This window comes from Neopsephotus bourkii, unplaced genomic scaffold, assembly GCF_033783945.1.
Source record: "Neopsephotus bourkii isolate Nb327-2 ecotype Australia unplaced genomic scaffold, CSIRO-AGI_Nbou_v1 NB_1697, whole genome shotgun sequence".
NCBI classification, from domain to species: Eukaryota; Metazoa; Chordata; class Aves; order Psittaciformes; family Psittacidae; genus Neopsephotus; species Neopsephotus bourkii.
The window spans coordinates 56246-75687 of record NW_026902171.1 but is presented as its reverse complement, the minus strand read 5'-3'; the positions used below and the strand labels follow the sequence as shown (position 1 = coordinate 75687).

The 19442-nt window shown below is 37.2% G+C and overlaps 1 protein-coding gene across 8 annotated transcripts in view; it reads left to right on the top strand.

Moving 5' to 3' along the window:
- The window catches only part of NFIB (nuclear factor I B), a 34757-nt gene extending 16479 nt beyond the window's left edge, over positions 1–18278 (top strand). For 4 of the 8 annotated variants that reach the window (XM_061376063.1, XM_061376062.1, XM_061376061.1 and 1 more), the window contains exons 5-7: positions 7870–7958; positions 9153–9227; positions 16066–18278. In XM_061376063.1, the coding sequence (XP_061232047.1) occupies positions 7870–7958; positions 9153–9227; positions 16066–16195 (294 nt within the window). In that variant the 3' untranslated portion in view covers positions 16196–18278. The remainder of the gene's footprint in view (positions 1–7869; positions 7959–9152; positions 9228–16065) is intronic. The other 4 variants (XM_061376065.1, XM_061376064.1, XM_061376067.1 and 1 more) reach the window with 2 other exon arrangements.
- Positions 18279–19442: the final 1164 nt, after the last annotated feature.

Genomic DNA, 19442 nt, shown 5'->3' with positions numbered 1-19442 from the left:
TCAAACATGATAAAACCACATTCTTGTTCTGGTTTCTTACATCATTTATGTTTCAAGTAGCATTTTAAATTTCACATCTCATTAATGCTGTAAATTTAATGCAAATGAAGTGTTTACCCAAACTGTGAAAATATACAGCCGAGATTAATGATGACTTACAAACAAATTAGCTGGAGTCAGTAGCAAGGCCATGCCTATACAGAAATGCTACATTACTGGTAAGAGGAATAAAAGCAAACCTTTTAGAACATATTTTATGATGTGTGTTTCTGTTGCTCCTGTATCTTAACACTCGAGGACTTTGAAATCAATAGCATGTAAAATGCTATAAGGAAAAAAGCTGAATGTGGCTGTAACAAAAAGGGCTGTTAAATAGTCCTTGGTATTTATTATACTATATTTTCTTCTCAGGCTTGAGTTCCTGTTAACAGTTGGTACACATGACTGTCTCATTTTTCAGTAAAACCTCCCTGTTTTGTGTTTGCTGAGATGCAACTGAAGCATGCTTCATCTGGAACTCTCTACCTCTACCCACTCCCAGGGCAAGGTGGCAGTGTGTTCGTTTTAAAGGTCACCACATGCAGAGTTCAGAGAAAATCATAAAGATGATCATTTATTCAAGATAGTTGATGCTTTGCCAACTTTTTTTAACCAGCAAGACCTAACTGGAAACATCTGTACACTTTTATGGAAATACCAAATGACAATTAGTGGGTTCACCAACCATTTATTTTTCAGTGAATTTCCTAGTGTATTGCTTTTTTTTTAAAACCTCTCAAAGATTGTTCTATTATGAAATGTGTTATAGTTACTATAACATGGTTCTTTTACAAAGATACACTGTATATTTATTGCATTTTAAAACACACGCGTGTCTCTTTTTAAATACACTGGATGTGATTCTGGATTTCATGTGAAGTTTTACATAGTGTCCTTTGAAAAGCCTCTGACATCCAGTCAACAAGTTGGGCATGTGCAATTATTTTTTCACTAAAAGTTTTTAGACACATTTTTTTCTGCAAATTTGTTACTGCTTAAGCCCAATTCACCTTCTTCCAAGTTCATTGAAAGACTTATAGACTTCTTGTCACCTGCCAGAAGGCAGCGGCAGCGCACTTAATTTTCTCTTGGCTAAGTTTATGGGCATGTAAAATGTATACTGCTCATTTCATGCATCTTTTGTGTATTTTTGCGTTTGTGTAGATGAGTATAAATTTGGAGATTTCAGCAGTGTTATAAGAACATAAGAGTGAGAAGGATGTCAAAGGTCATCACAGTCTGTGGTGTTTACATCTCTATGTCTAATAGGCCCTTTCATGGTAAAACATGTGGCCAGATGGCTCAGGGGGAAGGGGAAAGTAAATTAGGTGGTCTCACATGCACTTCATAAACAGAAAAATTCTTCAATGCCACTGTGTGAAACCAGTGTTCTCCCTTCTAAAGTATATTGCTTCCTGGACATTAATTAAGAGCACCAACTGGTGATCAGTGAGCTACATAGTAAATTCAAAAACTGTGTCATGTTTTTGTCTTTGCTGTGAATTCTCTTCTGTTCTTATGCAATGGATATATGTGTATGTTTACCTGAGTGTCTTTAAGGGCGGGGCACATGTGTGGATGCTTACAAATATAAATACATACAAAATCAGTGAATAGTATGTACTGCTGAAGCCATTTGAAAGAATAGAAAACTTTAACAACAAAGCTTTTTCATATTAAGCAAATATCAATATATGTGTGTATATATAAGTTTCTAATTAATTAGTTACCTTCACTCACTTAGATTTTAAAGGCATCTGTGAGATGACCGTGCCATATATGTTTATTACCCAGAGAGTATGGTAGAGCACTGAGATTGTCTAAACAATTTTTTGTAGAGCAAAGGTTATCCTTTGGTAAGGCAGAAATGAGATTGATTTACTATGTCCTTTCATTACTTTACAACAATTTAAAAGAGACCACTCTTCTTGTGGCAGATTTTAAATGCATTTGGTTAAAGCAGCCCATGATGAATGAAAAGAAAAATCAGAGGGTACATGAAATAAAGGTAATCAATCATTTTGTACTGTTGGAAAGCAATTCTAATTTAGAAAGCCAATGGTTTTAGTTCCAGAGAGGTCTTTTAAACATTCACCATACCCTGTAATGCACATTGACCCCTCAAGAATAAATATTGTCACCGGTACCTTTTTTTACTTCATTGGAGGAGTCTTTATGAAGATTTATTCTCTCTGGTTATGAGAAATATTGGCATGTACCGTTGAGTACTTTTCATTGTTGTTAAAAAGAACCATTATGTAGCCTGTTTAAATTGCAGTAACCACAATAAATTTTAAAGTTACACATATATTTTGCAACAGGCATTTGCATAGAGTCTTTTGACAAAGTGATAGTTTGCTAGAACTTCCAGTAAACAATTTATAGCTCAACCTACGTGGAATACTCAGATTTAGATGGGAAGCACTGAATATGACCTTGAAAAATGGTGCATAATAACACCAATGGGAGCAGTTTATTTTCTTTTATGGACCTGGATACTGTGAAAAATATGCTGTCACAACGTGGCATGCTACTTTGATTGTTAGAATGACAATGTTGTAATGAGGAATTGTAACTATGCAGTCCACTTTTTGCTGCAGTTGCTGTTGGGTCTTGGTCCCTGTTACCTGCCTCGAAATGCCAGGTATATCCATACTGTGACATAACAGTTACAAAATATGTCTCTTGTTCAGTGGCATCTAGAAAGTTACTTGTATCTTATAATTCTGTTAAAAACTCATGTCATTCCTACCCCCTCCCCTGTCTGTTATTACAAAATGTTAATGACCACTTGCTTTTCTTTTCTTTATTCAGCATTAGCTTATGAGAGTTGTTAAGTATTGATAATATAACTGCAGGGGGGCACCACTGGAAAGGGCAAGGAAGGTGGTAAGAGCTAGTACCTTTGTGAGACAGTTTAAGATTACTATTATTGCCTGCTGGGGTTCTATTATGAAGTTAGATCTATTATTCAGTGCTCATCATATGTGCTGAGAAACATCTTAAATGAATTGCACATAAAAGAAAGGTTGGATAATCTTCACAATTATATAGGAGCATTTCTCTCTCTCCCCCCCCCTTCTTTCTCTAATTTGCATCTACTGAATCTTTGTGGTTTCTAAGTCTAGGTTAGAGGAGGAAGCAGCAAACTGAGGAAACACAGTGGAATTGAATCTTCTGCAAGGGGACACAGTCCCTTGCCAGATTGTGACTGTGCCTCCATTCTTTTGGCTAAATAATATTAATGGAGGCATCATTAGCTCAGTAACGATGTTTTAAGGAGCAGAATTCTCATGGCTATGTGATGGCATTTCTTTAGCCTCCTTGTGTTACTGTTCTCAGTGAATTTATTATGTTTTAGACACAGGTTAATGTTGTTTGTGTTTCTGAAGCTAGAATTTTGCTAGAAATACTAGTCATGCACTTTACCTGTGTAAACAGTATAAAAAGATAGATGAACAGAAAGATAGGTATTAGTATTTATTGCAAATACAGATGAACAGTTTCACAGATTTCTATTGGAATTAAGGAGACAACTGACAGGTTTTGTTTCTTGGATGTTTGTTTAACTTTATGGGTGATTTTATTTTTAATCAGAAAGTATAAATAGATAGCTATTGAGGTCTGTAAAGACAATGACCTCTAGAATTTTCTGTTCTGTTACAGTAAACTGTGTTAACTAATGCTGTCTGAGTTACTGAGGAGCTACTGAACTCTTCCAGTTTTTGCACAGATTAATCCAGCGGCATGGGTTTCACTAGAGCTTTGAATTTCTGGGTGTGGTGTGTGGTGTGCATGATTTTCACACAGCTTGGATGTTTATGAGTAAGACATTTGCCATGTACATAATGATAAAAAACACTTAAGGTTTCTAAAATGAAAAATCAGAGAACTGTAGATAGCTTTTTATTTCCTACCCACCAGGCTGCCCTGCCTCTTTGGTAGGAAGTTGTTCTTACCAGATGCATCCTTTAGTTACTGAATCACACAGTTCAAAATGGAGTTCTCTTCATACTGTTCACCATGTAAATTGTAAACTGTAATGTCCACTGAACACAGAGTCTCTGTTTGTAAAACGTTTTGGGTGGATGTTGCTTTTGCTTTCATCGGAAGGCTGAAAGAAGAACATAAGTGGACTCTTAAACAGAACTTCTCAATAAAGCCAGGAAACAGGTTATCAACAGTTAGGCTGTTCTTATTGTGTCCCTTATCATAACTGACAGTTTGACGTAAAACTGGGTCACATGACCACCAGGGAGGTATGTAAATGGATAAGAGGTCACCTTTCACATATGCTTGCTGGAAAGGAAACACATTTAAAGGAAGTTTCAGTCAAAACAATGGCAATATGCAAATATTAAGTTTTATGGACTTTTCTCAACTAACAGAAGCTATAGCGCAGTCTCCTATCACACTTTCCAAAATATGTATTTGCTTCTGTGATGGCTATGGCTGCTTTCTCTAGCCATCACAGAAGCTTGAAATGAATGTTAGCCTTCAGCAGCAACTCTCTAAATAGGAGAATATAAACCGTGCGTAAATATTAAGCCATAAAAATTATTCAGGCTATGATTAAAATCGAGCTCTTCACTGTGGATTTCTAATGTACGCAGGATTTGAATACTTAAAACTCTGCTGCATGGTTTTGCTTGCTAGGTGCCCGGTTTAAACTGAACAGGCAGATACAGTGAAATTTAGCTCTTGGGTAGAGCTTCACATTAGTGTGTCTCACAGCACTGGAAAGTGCAAAACACAATCAATTCCCTGTCATTTTACAGAGGGCAGGGCAGGAACAGGGAGGTGAACATCTTTAAGACAGGTGGAAGAGTTAGGCCTACAGCTCTGCTTCTGCCCGGGCTGTGGCCCCAGTCCCATGATGCAGCTGAGGTGGGTGAAGGAGTTGCACTGCCTCCCTGGAGAAGCAGTTACAGTGGGCTTTGTTAGATGGATGGAAGGTGTTACTGAAGTGGTGTTCATGTGGCTTGCTTTGCTGAAAATAAAGCTGTGGGGCTGAAGAGCAGGCCTTTCCAACAGGCTTCTAGGAAAGAATTTTCACCACATCACATGCCAAATCGGGTCATTTGTTTTGCATTCGTAGCTTGTTTTTGAGAAAGTTAGTAATGTTTTTCAGCATTTATGAAATTGTCTCCTGAGAACTATTTCTCAAGGCCCTCTACAGAGGAACTGAAGTTTTCTCAAGTAGCCTTTAAGTAGTTTCCTGCCTTTCCCTTTTATGTGTCCTGCAGAGAAACTTTTTTAGATGGCATACTATGGATGAGAGTGAATGTGCGGCCTTGTCTCCAGCTAACACAGAGACATGATTTTAGAGGCTGCATAAGTTACTCTGAGGACTACAACTGACCAGAAAACTTTCAACATGACTCTAGACAACATATAGCACTCAAAATACTGTACTAAAACGCCCTACATCCTCCCAAAGCTTGGTACTCACGTTAGGTCTGTGCACCCAGTCTTTCCCTAGTGGGCTATTAGGACATCCTCCAAAGGCAATGTTCCCACTGCTGCTGTGAACAGACATCTTCCATCAAATGGAGCCACAGCTCACAGAGCTCTTTTAAGCCTCTCCAGCCTTTTACCCAGGAAGCACTCAACATGTGAGGGATGCAGATTTTTAAAGTGATATTTCTTGATACTTTTGAAAGTATTTTTCTAAATCTTAGACATTCTGATCTCTATGCAGGAGTGATGTGGGAGATGAAATTTTGTGTGAGGGAGGAAAAGAAACCATTTTCCTGGCAGGTTAGAATTTAAAGACAATGCAGCAGCTATATAAGCCTGCTGAGGAGTGTGAAGAAATAGTTCTGAACATTGGGAAAGTGCTTTTCAGCATAGCTGATGTCGTCCTGGCCTTGTCATACATATGTGTAGATTGTGCAGTTCTTCAAGGTGGTGTCAGGATTGCAAGTATGGCACATTTTCTTAATGATAAATTTAACATATTAACTGTATATGTGGAAAGCTTTTATATGGACTGTGGGAAGAATATAATGATTTAATGCAGAAGCTGATATACTAAAATGAAATGTATCAGTTCCTTACTGGTTTCCCCACATGGTAAATGCGGTCAGGTTCTTTAGCAGTTTAAGTACTTACCAGATTTTTGAGCTAGACCTAAGTGCATAAACTCATTTGGTAACACTAAGTTTATAATTTTAGTAATTTTTGTGGTTCTAATCAGCCAAAGGACTTTTATTTGTAGATTCCATATTTCATGAAAGAATAAAAGGGGAATGTGTTAACCTTTCAGTCTTGTGTTTCAGCTGGAAGAGAGTTTTTATAGCTAAGTTATAAAGCTTTGAAATATGCATTAGCAATGAAGATGACATTCTTGAGGATTATAGCAGAAACACATCTACTGTACATTGAGTAACTGAGCTGACATATTTTACTATGCCTTTAATATTAAAGTCAGGTTTAGAGTACTATTTTGTATAGTGACTAAACTAGGTATTTACTTACCCTTTCTTCAAATATATTTAATGTATTATTCACAGTTACCTCTAGCAAACTTTTTGACTGCATGCTTCCGTTTCTGGTTAATTTCATGTGGTTTAGTCATGCTTTTAATGGCCTTTAGAAGGTCCCTTGGAGTTCTTTAGATAACAAACAAGAAACAATCCCTATGAAAACATCAAGAGACTAACATTTCCATTTCTCAGACATTAACAGCAGGAAGCTTCTGAGTCTAACAGCCAGACAGGGTCAGGATTGCAATATTGTCTTGTCCTCAGCATTTGTATTTTTCAGGAAAAGACTTCAATTAATTGTGCTCCTGTGAAAATAGTTTATTGTCATTTGTTTGCTGTAGCATGTGCTATCCAAAGGCTAAAATGAAAATCCATTGAATGCAATTAAACTCAGCAACAACGTTATCTTCAATTCAGAGTGCTGTATCATATATAATCGTACAGCAATATATGTACAGCATGACTATATAGAGGTTAAAATGTATGTTTTTTCATGAGTCAGATAAGTCCACTTCCTTAAACTTAAAAATAAGCAGTATATCTTTTCAATAAATCTGCTAACACTATAGGGCAGCTGTTAAATAACAGAGCTATAGAAAGTTGCTTGAACAATCCATGAAGACAGAACTGATGATTTGAGGATCTGGGAAGAATTTGTTTCAGCTGACATATAGTACATTCCTCATTATATTAAAATGCAATAAAGTATTTTAAATGCTATTATTCTGAGTCTACAGCAAGATTAGATTATTTTATCACCTCTTGCTAAGTAGTACCACTTTCAGTAACACTAGATTAATAAACTGCAATTACAAAATACCTTTACACTTCTTAAATAGCAAGATAAGGACATAAAATTTGTTTAATTTGAGCAAACTTTCTAGAGATTGCATGTCTTCTGTGTTTCATTAAATGCATGCTAAAAGATATCGATTATATTTGACCTTTACTTAATACACCGTATGTAAAGCATTGCTTAGAAAAAACAGCATTTTAATTTCCTTTCTTAAAGTACCTTGCTATTGAATATTAACATTTCCTTTTATTCCAGCTCAATTTGTAATCTAATAATAGCTAATTGTTATGTGCTAAACTCTAGTTACTCTTTTATGCTTTATTAATAGAAGAGCGTATTAAAGTAGCATTATCTTCAGCAAATCTGTAGGCATTTATTTCTCAGAATAAGTTATTTTTGTTTGTTTGTTTGTTTTATCTTTTAAAGTGACTTATTGGGAAAGTAAGGCTTTTGCCATGTACAGTACTAGTTTGCATGTATTCATTTAAATACTAAAAACTGTAGTACTGCTCAATCCATATCTGACTGCTAGGTTTCAATTGACAGCTGAGAATTTGTGACTGGACCATGAATCAAAACGGCAGGCATTTATACCCCAGTGCCAGTGACGATACATTGGGAATTACCTGGCAAAGGTAACATTTTAATTATTTCCACCCCTACACCACCTCTAAAAAAAGTTGCATTGGGCTACAGTATCTGTGTTAGTGGGCCTATAGAGGAAAATGTGACAGCATTTGATCAATACACGTGTGTAACATCTCTCCATGCGTATTGAGGTTATCTTTAGTGCAAGATGAGTACTGCCTTAAGCACCTGGAATGGTAATGCTGTGCTGTCAATTGCATAGGTTTCATAAATTCAAGGGAATACTGATCTTAGGCTTTAAAAATGATAATGTAATTTTCAATCATATTTTGGGGGGCTTAGTGGTTAACACAAAGAAATTTGTGCTATAGATGAGTATAACACTAAATGTCTGAGGTGGTGGTGGTTTTGAGCAATGAATAACTATACTATTCATAGAGACTTTTATCACTAATCATAATCAGCTGACGTAGATTTAGGTCACTAACATGTACATGAAGATAAGATTAACCCATCTTATTTCTCAATTAAATAACAGAATAAGTAGGAATGATTTACACAAAGGAGAGTTTTGTTGGTTTTTTTTTTTTTAAAGAAATAAACATTATAAAACCCATTCACCTTTGGTACATTAATAAATTACACATTATTTTATATCTCTTGATATATAAGGAATTATGGTAACAGTAGAAGTGTGTTTCTAAATAGGTGTGTAATGAAATCAGCATAATTGTGATACATCAGGTTTTCACCTCTTTCATGTGCAGGATTATGTGCAACATTCAACACTTAATGGGGGTTATATGGGTTAGAAGCCTGTCAGATGAAGTATTAGCTGCTCACTCTCAAAATAATGAAGTTCTCAAGTACCTTTAAGATCATTTAGGTAACTTTTTTTTTGCTGTACAGTGAAGAAGATACTTAGAATCCATTGAGAACCTAACAACAAACAACAGCCTTCTTTTTTCATAACTACAGTTCTGTGATAATAACTGTTTTCCTAGAGACAGAAGGTGAGGGGAAGCTGTGAAATTCTGTATGGCTCAGTTAGGAAAATACAACCTCAGTCACTTATGTGAGAGAGCAAGAGCTTATGCAAGAAGCAAACTTAAGGCATGAGAGTGAGAAAAAGTGTGTGTGTGATTGTGTGCACATGTGTATGTGTGTATGTGTTTAAGTCTGATAACATGAGCTTGAGCCTGAATCTCAGCCACTCATTAGACCATTGATATTAATTCCAGTGGGACCACTCATAAAAGCTGGCATGATGGGTCTCTTTTAGAGCATGTTGAGTATTTGCAGAATATTCACACACTGTAAGTAAATTTTCATTGCCAAACTGTACATTTTAATTCAGCTATTGCCAAACACGTTTTTATTCCCAACTATTGTTATTTATATTCATGTTTGTAACAATCCTTTTGTGTTAGTTTTATGGATTAACCGTTACTTTAACATCACATTTACACTACCCAGACAAATGCACTAAGTGAGCATTTCCTGCTTTTGGTCTGCTATCTTGACACATGAGCTTAGTACAACAGCTGGCTTGTTCTTGGAGATGCTGAGGGGAGGTCTGTTCTCAGAGTGCTGAATTTCCTTCTCAGCTCTAGCTGTACGGGCGTTCAGCTTTACAAGCATCGTTTTCTGCCCCCAGCACCACCCTGCATATATGCTGTGGCAAGCACATTTTGGCAGACACCTGCTAAAGCAATGGTTCATACCCTCTACTCCTCCCTCTCCCCCCTCCCCCCCCTTTGCCCCACCCCAGTCCCTTTGGGCAATATTTTGGAATAAAAGTATAAATTGTAACAATTTAAGAGCAAAAATGCTGAAGTATCCTGATTGTAAAAGTGATCGTAGAAAGAAAACCTAATGTTTTATGGTCTTTTTCAATTCTGTGGTCTTTTTCAATTCTGACTCAAAAGGTTTTGCCTAACTCTGTAATGCAGAAAGATATGCAGAACATTATGTTTCCTCTCCATCTAGGCAAACATCTTCGGAACGCTTCCTCAGAAATTAGTTGTATTCAATTCAGACTTGCATGCTGCCATCCCACAGGAAATGGGTCAGCAATCCATTAAGATGCCATTAGATAATCTAATTTGGAACTTAATCTCTAAATTAACCATGCTCCATACTTGAAGCATACTTGAGAGAAAGAAAAAAAGTTTATGTTTGAATTGATAGGGGAGCCGAAGCGTGAAGAAGGCTGTTTGTTTTTTCTGTAGCTGTGGTCACGTCTCAAGCTGTCTGGTAACCAGGAGAAACCAGACATGATGTAATTCCAGCTTGAACTTGAACTTCAGGGACTTGGAATGGGGGAACAATGGACCATAGGAATCAATAATGTTCATTTTCTACATGATTATGTTTGGAGCTTTAAGTTAGCCTTTATGGGAGAAGCAGCAAGAACAGCAGTGTGACCAAAATGAATGAGATGATCCAGAAGCAAGATGTTAAAGAAAACAACTTCAGTAATATTTTCTAAGCAGCACTGCAGATTTCAGCAGGATTAGAAAAGTTACTGGTCTGCAGTGAGCTGGTTGCCTGTTCTGAGCACTCTTTGTTCACTTAGGTAGGACAAACTTAATCTTATGTTTCCTGTCAGATGATTTTTGGCAGCACTGCTAGGGAAGGAGGAGCATATTACAGAGAATTCCCAAGTCTGAACTGTATCTTTAACCCCTTGGTTACTGTAGTTTTCTACCTCCTGAGTATCTTACCTTGGACTGTTTCTTTTGGAACAGTAAAATTACACTGTTTTGGTTTTATTTGTTTGTTTTATTTTCTTTGGTGCAGTTAGGGTTAGCTTCATTGTTATTTAGTCATGCCAATTTAATAAATCAACTCTTACTTATATTTTAAAAAAGTGCTAAGATAAACAATACAACAGATTAAAAGTGGAAATGGTAACATTTGGGGGAAAAAAAGCAGTGTAGATGTGGAAAGTGGACAGTCAGTATTTCGTAGGTGACTCAATGGCCTCTGGTAACCCAAGCCCATGTTCTCCACAGTTTTGCTCTGTGGCAGGCAGTTCTCCACTGGGTCATAGCTCCTATGTGTTTGCAAACCTCCTGTAGTCCTGTCTCTGCACCAAACACTCATGTGCATGGTCCAGAGCGCAGCATGTGCATGCATCGTTTCTCTGGGCCCTTCCTCTGCTGAGGATTTTCTTTGTTAGCAATGAGCTCTGTGGCCTCTTCCTGATCTTTCCTGATCTTTTTTTTTACACTGTCACAGAAAGCGAATACAATATGAACTACAGCAGAATTCCTTTTTGCCTCCTTTGTCTGCTCAATGGGTGATATGTGCCTGCTAAACTATAAAATTCATCCTAAATAAAGTTGAGAGATACTTAATACATGTCTTGAAATAAATGCTCACCTTGGAGGTGAAATTTGGCAGCTATGTAACTAGAGACACCAGTTTAGAATGCTAACAGAAGTACCACATTAAGTAGATGCTAGAGGGGTGGTTATTCCTTTGGCAGAAACACACAAATGGGAGTTTAGCCAGGGCACTGAGGTTAGCACAATTACATTCCCAAATTTCATACAATCTTAACAGTTTGAAATGGCAAAGTTCCTTGTACTTGTGTGGGCAAGCACTTGCTTAGTACAGAGATAGATGAGCCCAGTGACTTGCTAGTACTATTTCTTTCGACACTGAAGGCATTTCTACCTTTTCTGTCCAATCACTGACCTGGCATGATCTGATCTACCTCTTCTAAGCTACTGCATTCGTGCAAGACAGAAATACTGGTTTAGGTGTACTTTCTGAATGATGAAATAATTTCACAGACTTCTGAAGCTGTAACAGAAAGAAGGTAGTAACTTGTGGAAAAGAAAAATCTTGAAATCCTTCAGATTTACTTAGATCTAATTGGTTTTATTTTTTTAATTGCGTTTAACATTATACTCTTTATGTTATTATAACTTCCAAAACAGACATAATATTAGTACTGTTTGTGGTCCTTTCCAGTGATATTTTAATCAGAGGTTCTTGAAATAGCAGTTAACATTTTTAAGAGGAAATCATGGCAGAACTCTTCATTGAATTAATATGTGAAAACTGTAATAGAAACTGTAAAGTATAATGTTAACCCTGTAGGATGCTTGCAGACTTTTTCCTTGCGATTTTGTTACATTTGAACAGATAAATATGTTATACTTGCTGTGGAGGGAACTGAAGAAACAACTAGTAGTCTAGTTATAGTGAGAGAAAACTTTCTGGTAGTGAAATGACTTAGAGGTATAATGCTTCAGGAAGGTGGTCCTGCAAACCATACTCTCTCTCACAAAACCTACTAGTCTGACTCTCATAGCACTTCCTGATGGTACTTCTTATGTAATTTTCTTCAAAACTTAGCCTAGAGCAGACTTTTGGAGGTATCACTTAATATTTCAAGGGATGGGCATTTATATTATAACCTCTGCCAGTGCAGTGCTTACAGATTCCTTCTGGAACAGCAAGCTGGAAGGTAGGGTAGCTCTGATTTATGCCACTCATACATGCAGAGCTTTTTTATCAGAAGGAGAAGCCACATGGGCAGAGGGACATACTAACTTCTGCAAGGACAATCAGCTTGCCCATGTGCTGGGCAATGAAAGGAGTTTTGGCTTCCCCTGTGGCACTTAGTTGAGGCAGTTAGTTGAACAGAGAGAGCATTGCCCCTGCTTTTGTGAAACCAAAGGCTGGAAGTTTGGACTTATGTTCCAAATTGGTAGATAGTGTGGTGAAGGGAAGGGTGTTCTCCCCTTTCCTGCTGTTGCCATCCATGTGGGCTCCAGACAGATTGCTTTGCAGTCAGCAGTAACGTGTGCTTCTGCTAGGATGCCCTGGAGAGAAACTGTAGATGGTTTCCATGGCAGAAGCTAAACTGTGATGCTCACAGAGGTCACTTTAGAGTAGGTTTGAGAAAGCTGACAGGGTATCTTCCTCTTCTGGGCTGTCAGTCTGGCTTGGCTGCACACAGGAGCACAGAACAGGCTTTCGTTTGAATGGTAATTGAAAGTTCAGTTAAATTTACTGCAAATGCAATGGGATACGTGAGAATGTTAGACAGCATGTGCAGCTTAGCGGAGACTGAGTTGGGTTTTTTTTTGTTATTGTTTATGTCATAACTGTTCTCAGAGCTTTGTGCTGTGATTAGTGCTAATTACCTCAGTAATTTTTATTCAGATTTCCTCTTTTGTCTGCAGTAAACACTTGGTGGTGGTATCACGACTGGAGTGGCTGGAGATAGAGTTGAGCAGTATGTTTGGGTTAATTAGTAAAATACAACTGGAGGTCATAAAGCCTTGAACATCATGGCGTAGGAGGTGCTAGTGAGTAGCGTGGATGTCCTGTCTTTCCCAACTGCCTGGGGGGGCCATCTGCTGCCCAGCGAGTGTGTGCAGATCTGGGACTTCAGCATGCCTTTAGAGGCTTTCTTACCCTCTAAGGACTCATAAGCAGCATTGATGAATTTGTTGCAACCTGCATTTTTGTCATGGTCTTAATATAAGGTGGGAGGCTTAAAAGGTTTAAATAAACACCTATTAAATTTATAGGTCATATGGTAGCAACTGTCCTATTGGTCATTTGCCACAACTAATTTTTATTGAGTACTTCCCACAAAACCAAGATCTCTGTCTCCTACATGAAATAGTAGATAAGAAAGTTGCTACAAATAGTACTTTGTTCTTTATCAGCACTGACTGCGTTTCTTCACCTGCTGTAATCATTAGAAGCCCGTCAGCTTTAAAACAAAGAAAAACAAAGAAAAAAGTCACATATGTATGTAACCACTGAAGTGCACTGTAAATCTTCAGAAAGATAACGTGGAAGCTGTGTATTTAGCCTTTGCAACAGAAATTGTCGGAATGCCATGCTGACCTCACATAAAATTTACATTCTTTTAGTTAATGTTCTATTTTGTTTAAAGTCGCTAAACACTGTAAATCCCAAAGGACAGCAAAGAACTGTGCATTATAAAATGTATGTTCAGGCAGATCCTGAGGAAACAAAACTGGTTGGGATTTTTCTTTTTTCTTCTTATATTTTATTACTATTCTCTATTTTTACAAATCCCCATGCTTGAAAACAATTTGCATTGTGTTTGAGATTTCAGAATTTGCTTCTTTATTACTGAAATCCAAAGAGGAAGGAACAAAAATGCTTTTTAAATTGTGAAGAAGATGAAGCATAAGTTGAAAAAATTAAGTCCCTTAAGTGGGATTCTGTTACTGAATTTTTTAATTTTTGTTTTTGAAACATAATCTTTTCATCAGGTCATAATGGATGTATCTTTCATGCATAAGTGGGTTTAAGTCTTTGTGCATATTTAAAGATTTTCAACCCCTTTGAATGATATTCATACTTCAGACCTTTAAAATAAATTAGGATATTCATATTTTTCTATATTTCTTTGAGGAAAAAAACACTCCCTTCGGAATTTGATTGTCAGAAACCACTCCCACTCCCTTCAGAATTTGATTGTCATTGAGACAAGCGGGTCAGCAATTTTTTACACTTTTTAATGTGCAAACAGCACCAGAAATTAATTGTTAGGGATTTAAGTAATAAGTTAACAAATTTAGAGAGGTAAAGAGTATCAAACAGGAGCAAATGACAGAAGCTGTTCATATTACTTTTAATACAAAAGCCTTTAGGAACATGCCCCTTGGAGCTCACAAAATAAGTTGACCTCTTTTCTTACTGTTTATGCAGCAACATAAACAAGAAAGGATTACAGAAATCTGATAAGTGAAATGTAGTTATTTTATACCCATATAAAATAGATAAAAATGACCTGTTTCCTCTTTACACCCACTGCTACAGAAGTGCACCTGCTCAAACAGAGAGAGAGCAGTGCAGAGGGGTGACCAAAGACAGGAAAGAAAGAAAACTTCCAGCATCTATCATCCACAAAACATATGTCAGAGGTGTTAGTCTTCAAATGTGTTACCATGAAGCTTATCTGTCTAATCACAGTGTGAATTCCCACGTAAGGTGTTGTGTTTGTAGAAACACCTAGTGTGGATCAAAACTCAATCACAATGAAAAGCGGAGAAGCATGTGTTTGCACAGAGTGTTCTGGTGTTTGGCAGTGATTGCTGACATAATGATGCTGGTTTTCTTTTGAATAATTTTACAAGACTTTCTCTAAAGTCCATTATTTCTAAGGAACAGGCAGCTCAGGGTCTGCTCTGAGTACTGAATAGAGGCAGCTGATGTCTTTCTTTGGGTATCCATCTTGGAAATGATGGGGGCTTGTGGTTTACCAACCTGCTACAGGTTTGTGTCTGCTAAACGTGTGAATGCCGCTGGGACTTAAGCTCCTCAGTGACAAAGTTATTTTTATGACTTAAGTCCCAAAGTCATTGAATTGCCTTGGAAAACATCTTCTTTCTCAAATTTTTTTTGAAAAATTTATAGTACTTACTGCTACTGTTGACTTGTGGCTACCTTTGGCTACAAGTGCTTACATGATTGGGCCCTTGTGTTATACAGTGTTCCTTAGGCACTGATACTTTTTGAGAAAAATCTATAAAGAAAGCAAGTTTTTTTTTAATATTGAGGGTACTCTGGGGACCCACACATGTCAGAGGCTCATCTTGGGGCTGAGACAAGATAAACTGCCATGTTGCAAGAGGGTAGGAAATCGAACAGGAAGCTGAACCACTGAACATGTATATTGTATTCTTGGAAACAGCAACCTGTGCACTGTAGTGTATTTGACTAGCTCTTAAATAACATCCTTGTGCTATATAGTGTCACATGTATGGCTTAGTTGTGTCTGCTCTATATATCTGCATGTGAAATTTTTGGGAGCTTTCATAAACAAACAGTCCACTTAGTGCTAAAAGACAGCAATAATACTACTTGTAACTGAGATCAACACTGTGATTTTAATTTCAAATGAGTCATACTTTTACAGATAAAACTATGAAGTAGAATCTCAGGCAATATGCACAAACTTAGTTTCTTATTTTATCTTATTAATAATATAATGAATAATATTACTATTGTGCTATTAATAATGGATATGGCTTAACGATTCAAATTCTATGTGTTCTTCTTTTTACAATGTGATTAATTTATATTTTTTTTTCTCTTTCTCTCTCTCTCTCTTTTTCTCTCTCCTTACATTTTTCCCCTTTTTAACAGTCCTGGTACCTGGGCTAGCTTGGTTCCTTTCCAAGTTTCTAATAGGACACCGATCCTGCCAACAAACGTCCCAAATTATGGTTTGAACATAATTGGAGAGCCTTTCCTTCAAGCAGAAACAAGCAACTGAGGGAAAAATAAAAATAAAAAAAAGAAGACAAATTTCAAAAAGAAAGGAAGACAGGAGGAGAAAAGAAACTGAAGAAGAAAAAATAGACCAGCAATTGCAGCTCTTACAATCACAAATTCCTTTATGGTTGAAACTGAAACGACATACAAAGGGTCGATGATATTTCACTGATGAGTAGAATGCAGCCCCTGCTAAGTAGCCTTTGTTATATGAAGTCCGCTGGGAAATAGATGTTCTGTCTCTGACAATATATTTTAACTGACTTTCTAGATGCCTTAATATTTGCATGATAAGCTAGTTTTATTGGTTTAGTATTCTTGTTGTTTACGCATGGGATCACTATTCCTGGTTATCTCACAAAACAAAGGCTAGGCAGCAGCAACAGAGCTGCAGGAGGACAAGGGCCGTAGCCAGCCATTTTCTCAACACTCTGATTTCTAGATGTTTTAAAAATAAACTCTGTAGCCTTTAGTTATTAGTATGGATTTATTAAACATTGGCCCTTAATTCAGCCTTTTCTAGTGTGTTATGCAGTTTGACATTTTCAATCAAATATGAACACACAGGCTCTATGGAAGAAACACCTCTACGTAGGTATAAGTGTTATCTCCTCATGCAACAGTAAAAAAGAAAAAGAAAAAAATGAACGTTTTCCCCACTAAAGAAACACTTACAGAGGCAAGTGCAATTTAAAAATCGTATCTAATGGGTCATCATTATAAGTCCTTCAGCCCTTGGACTCTAAATTGAGGGGATTAAAAATAGAAATAAAAATTACATTGAACAAACTTATTTTTCCCCTCAGTTTTTGAGGGCATTAAAAGGCATTAAATCAAGACAAATCATGTCCTTGAGAAAAAGAAATCAATGGAAACACAGCACTTATGTTGGTTTAGCTGCTGCCTCCACACAGGGGTAGGATTTATTTATTTAAAGTTACTGGTTGCATCAAGAACCCATAGGGTTTACATGTTTCTGTAAAATCTGCATCATAGAGACAAAGAGATAGGCAAATCCATGTCACAAGGGCAAAGCTTACCGTTTACAAACTGGTAATACCAGGATGGGGATATGTTATATTTAAATAATGCACTCGTAAGTTTAGTTGCAGGGTGCTGAAAACTTGCATGGTGCTTTCAGAAGTTAGCCTTGTTCAACAATTATCACATATTGACAGAAATATAACGTGCATGGGCAGACATTTTGCCTCTATGTCTCTTTAAAAAAATAATTAAAATACTCTTTCCAGTAATCCTGATTTGCACGAAGTTATAATGTCCACATTACGTGCCTTGCCTTGAAATCTAAAAAAATGGAAAAAAAAAAACACAAAAAAGAAAAAAAAACACACAAAAAAAATTGACATCACTACACTTGTTTTGCTGCATTTATTATAATTTTAAATCTTTACCATTTTTATGACAAAATATTTTGTACTCCAGATGGGAAAAAAGCGTGACATCATGGATTTTTTAGACAGTTATACCTTTATCTCACATTTATAAAGCATATCATGGCTGTGTATAGTTGCCGCTTAAAAATTGTAATCAACCAGCAATATTTTCAGTATTTTGGTGTTTTTTCTATTAACCTTTCATGTTTTTCATCTTCCAATTAATATTGGGGGGAGGGGATACAAATTTATATGAATTATGCAATACCAAGTTTTGCCTATGTAGGTAGTGCTTTTAGCTGTATTGGTTATTATAGGTAAGTACACAGATTTAAAACAAAAAGAAAAAAAAAAGTATGCTTTTTTTTTTGTTTGTTTTAATTGACCAAAGTGGGTACTGCTATTTTTGCAGTGTGATGAGGTCCTTTTCTGTACTGAGAGGTGGACAGGGGATTTTTTTTTTATACATACATATATATATATTCTGGGGTGGGTGGGGAGGATTTTTAACACTTTACAGTGTAGCTGTGAAGCAGTGCACCCTTAGCCAGGCAAGGGCTGCAAAGCGACTGTTCTGCCTACTGTGACAAACTTTCAAATCGGTTCCCTCTTTTTAACTTCCCACCTGGGGTGCAAGCTAAAATCATTTCTGGATTTTAAAAATAAATAATGAATTCTGTTGGAGGCAGACTTGACTTGAGGAAATTAAGTTTTTTTGGTTTTGTTTTTTTTTTTTCCTTGAGAAAGAGAGAGAGAGACAGAGAGACAGACACAGAGAAAGAGGTCAAGACCCACAGCGAGATGAAGCCTTTTCCATTCTGGCAAGGATGCTGCATCCTATAGTGTTCATGTTAGAAAATGTTTTTAGCTCAGAATGACAAAGACAGTTGCTTTGTCTAGGAAATGCAGAAAGAGGGCCAAAGTCTTTGCTGGCGTAACTCCACTGACAGCAGAGTTGCTCCTGCAGAGAATTTGCCTCCCTTAGTCTGCTCAACTGGTAAATAGTCTTCCTCCCCTCCCCCCCCCCCCCATGTCAAAATATTATTCTTCTTTTTTTTAGCCTCCCACATTTGTTAACTCACAGCATCTGATTTACAATTTCAGGCTGTTTTTCTCAGAGGTTTGCAGTGTCTTCTCATACAGCAGGTCAGATGGAGAGCTCTGGGCTTTTAGCAAGGAAGGAGCTTCTTAATGCACAGAATTAGATTATGATGTAAATAAAAGCGTATTTCCATTGCATTTTGCAGATCAGTAGTGGACCTCTTGCTGGGGACTTCTGATGCAGCATGGATCTTTGAGATGTATGTCTGAACAAGGGGTGATTTTTTCTTAAAAACACACCTTGTGTTAGGGCACAAGCAGAGTTAGACCTGTGGGTTTGTGATACTGTGGTGGGAAAATCCATCCCTTTGCAGTTGTCTCTGCATTTTGAATGTATTCCTACCATGTAGCAGCCCCAGAGTACAGCTCCAGTGACAGCCACCTCACGAAGCGCAGAGCAGTGGCACACCAAAGTCAGTCCCTTCCTGCTCTGGTCAGTGTGCGGCAGGTAAAGAGCTGCAGTGGTGGCACATCCTCATGTCTCCAGCAGGAGATTCGTGTGTAGGCAGGGCCAGCACACCTACAGAGACGGGAACTGCCAGAGAAGCAAATCTTTGAGATTTATCTATAGTTAAGCTGAAAAAAAGCAAGCCTACATAAAAAGATAAGACATAAAAAAAATGAAAATCAATTTTATGTCACTTTTTTTCTGAGCGCCTTAACAAGTGAGTTTGTTCACTAAGCACTTGCCTATTTGTGTTACTGAAATGCGCTAGACCCACCCAGAGCGCACCTCAGGCTCTCGCCTGTAAA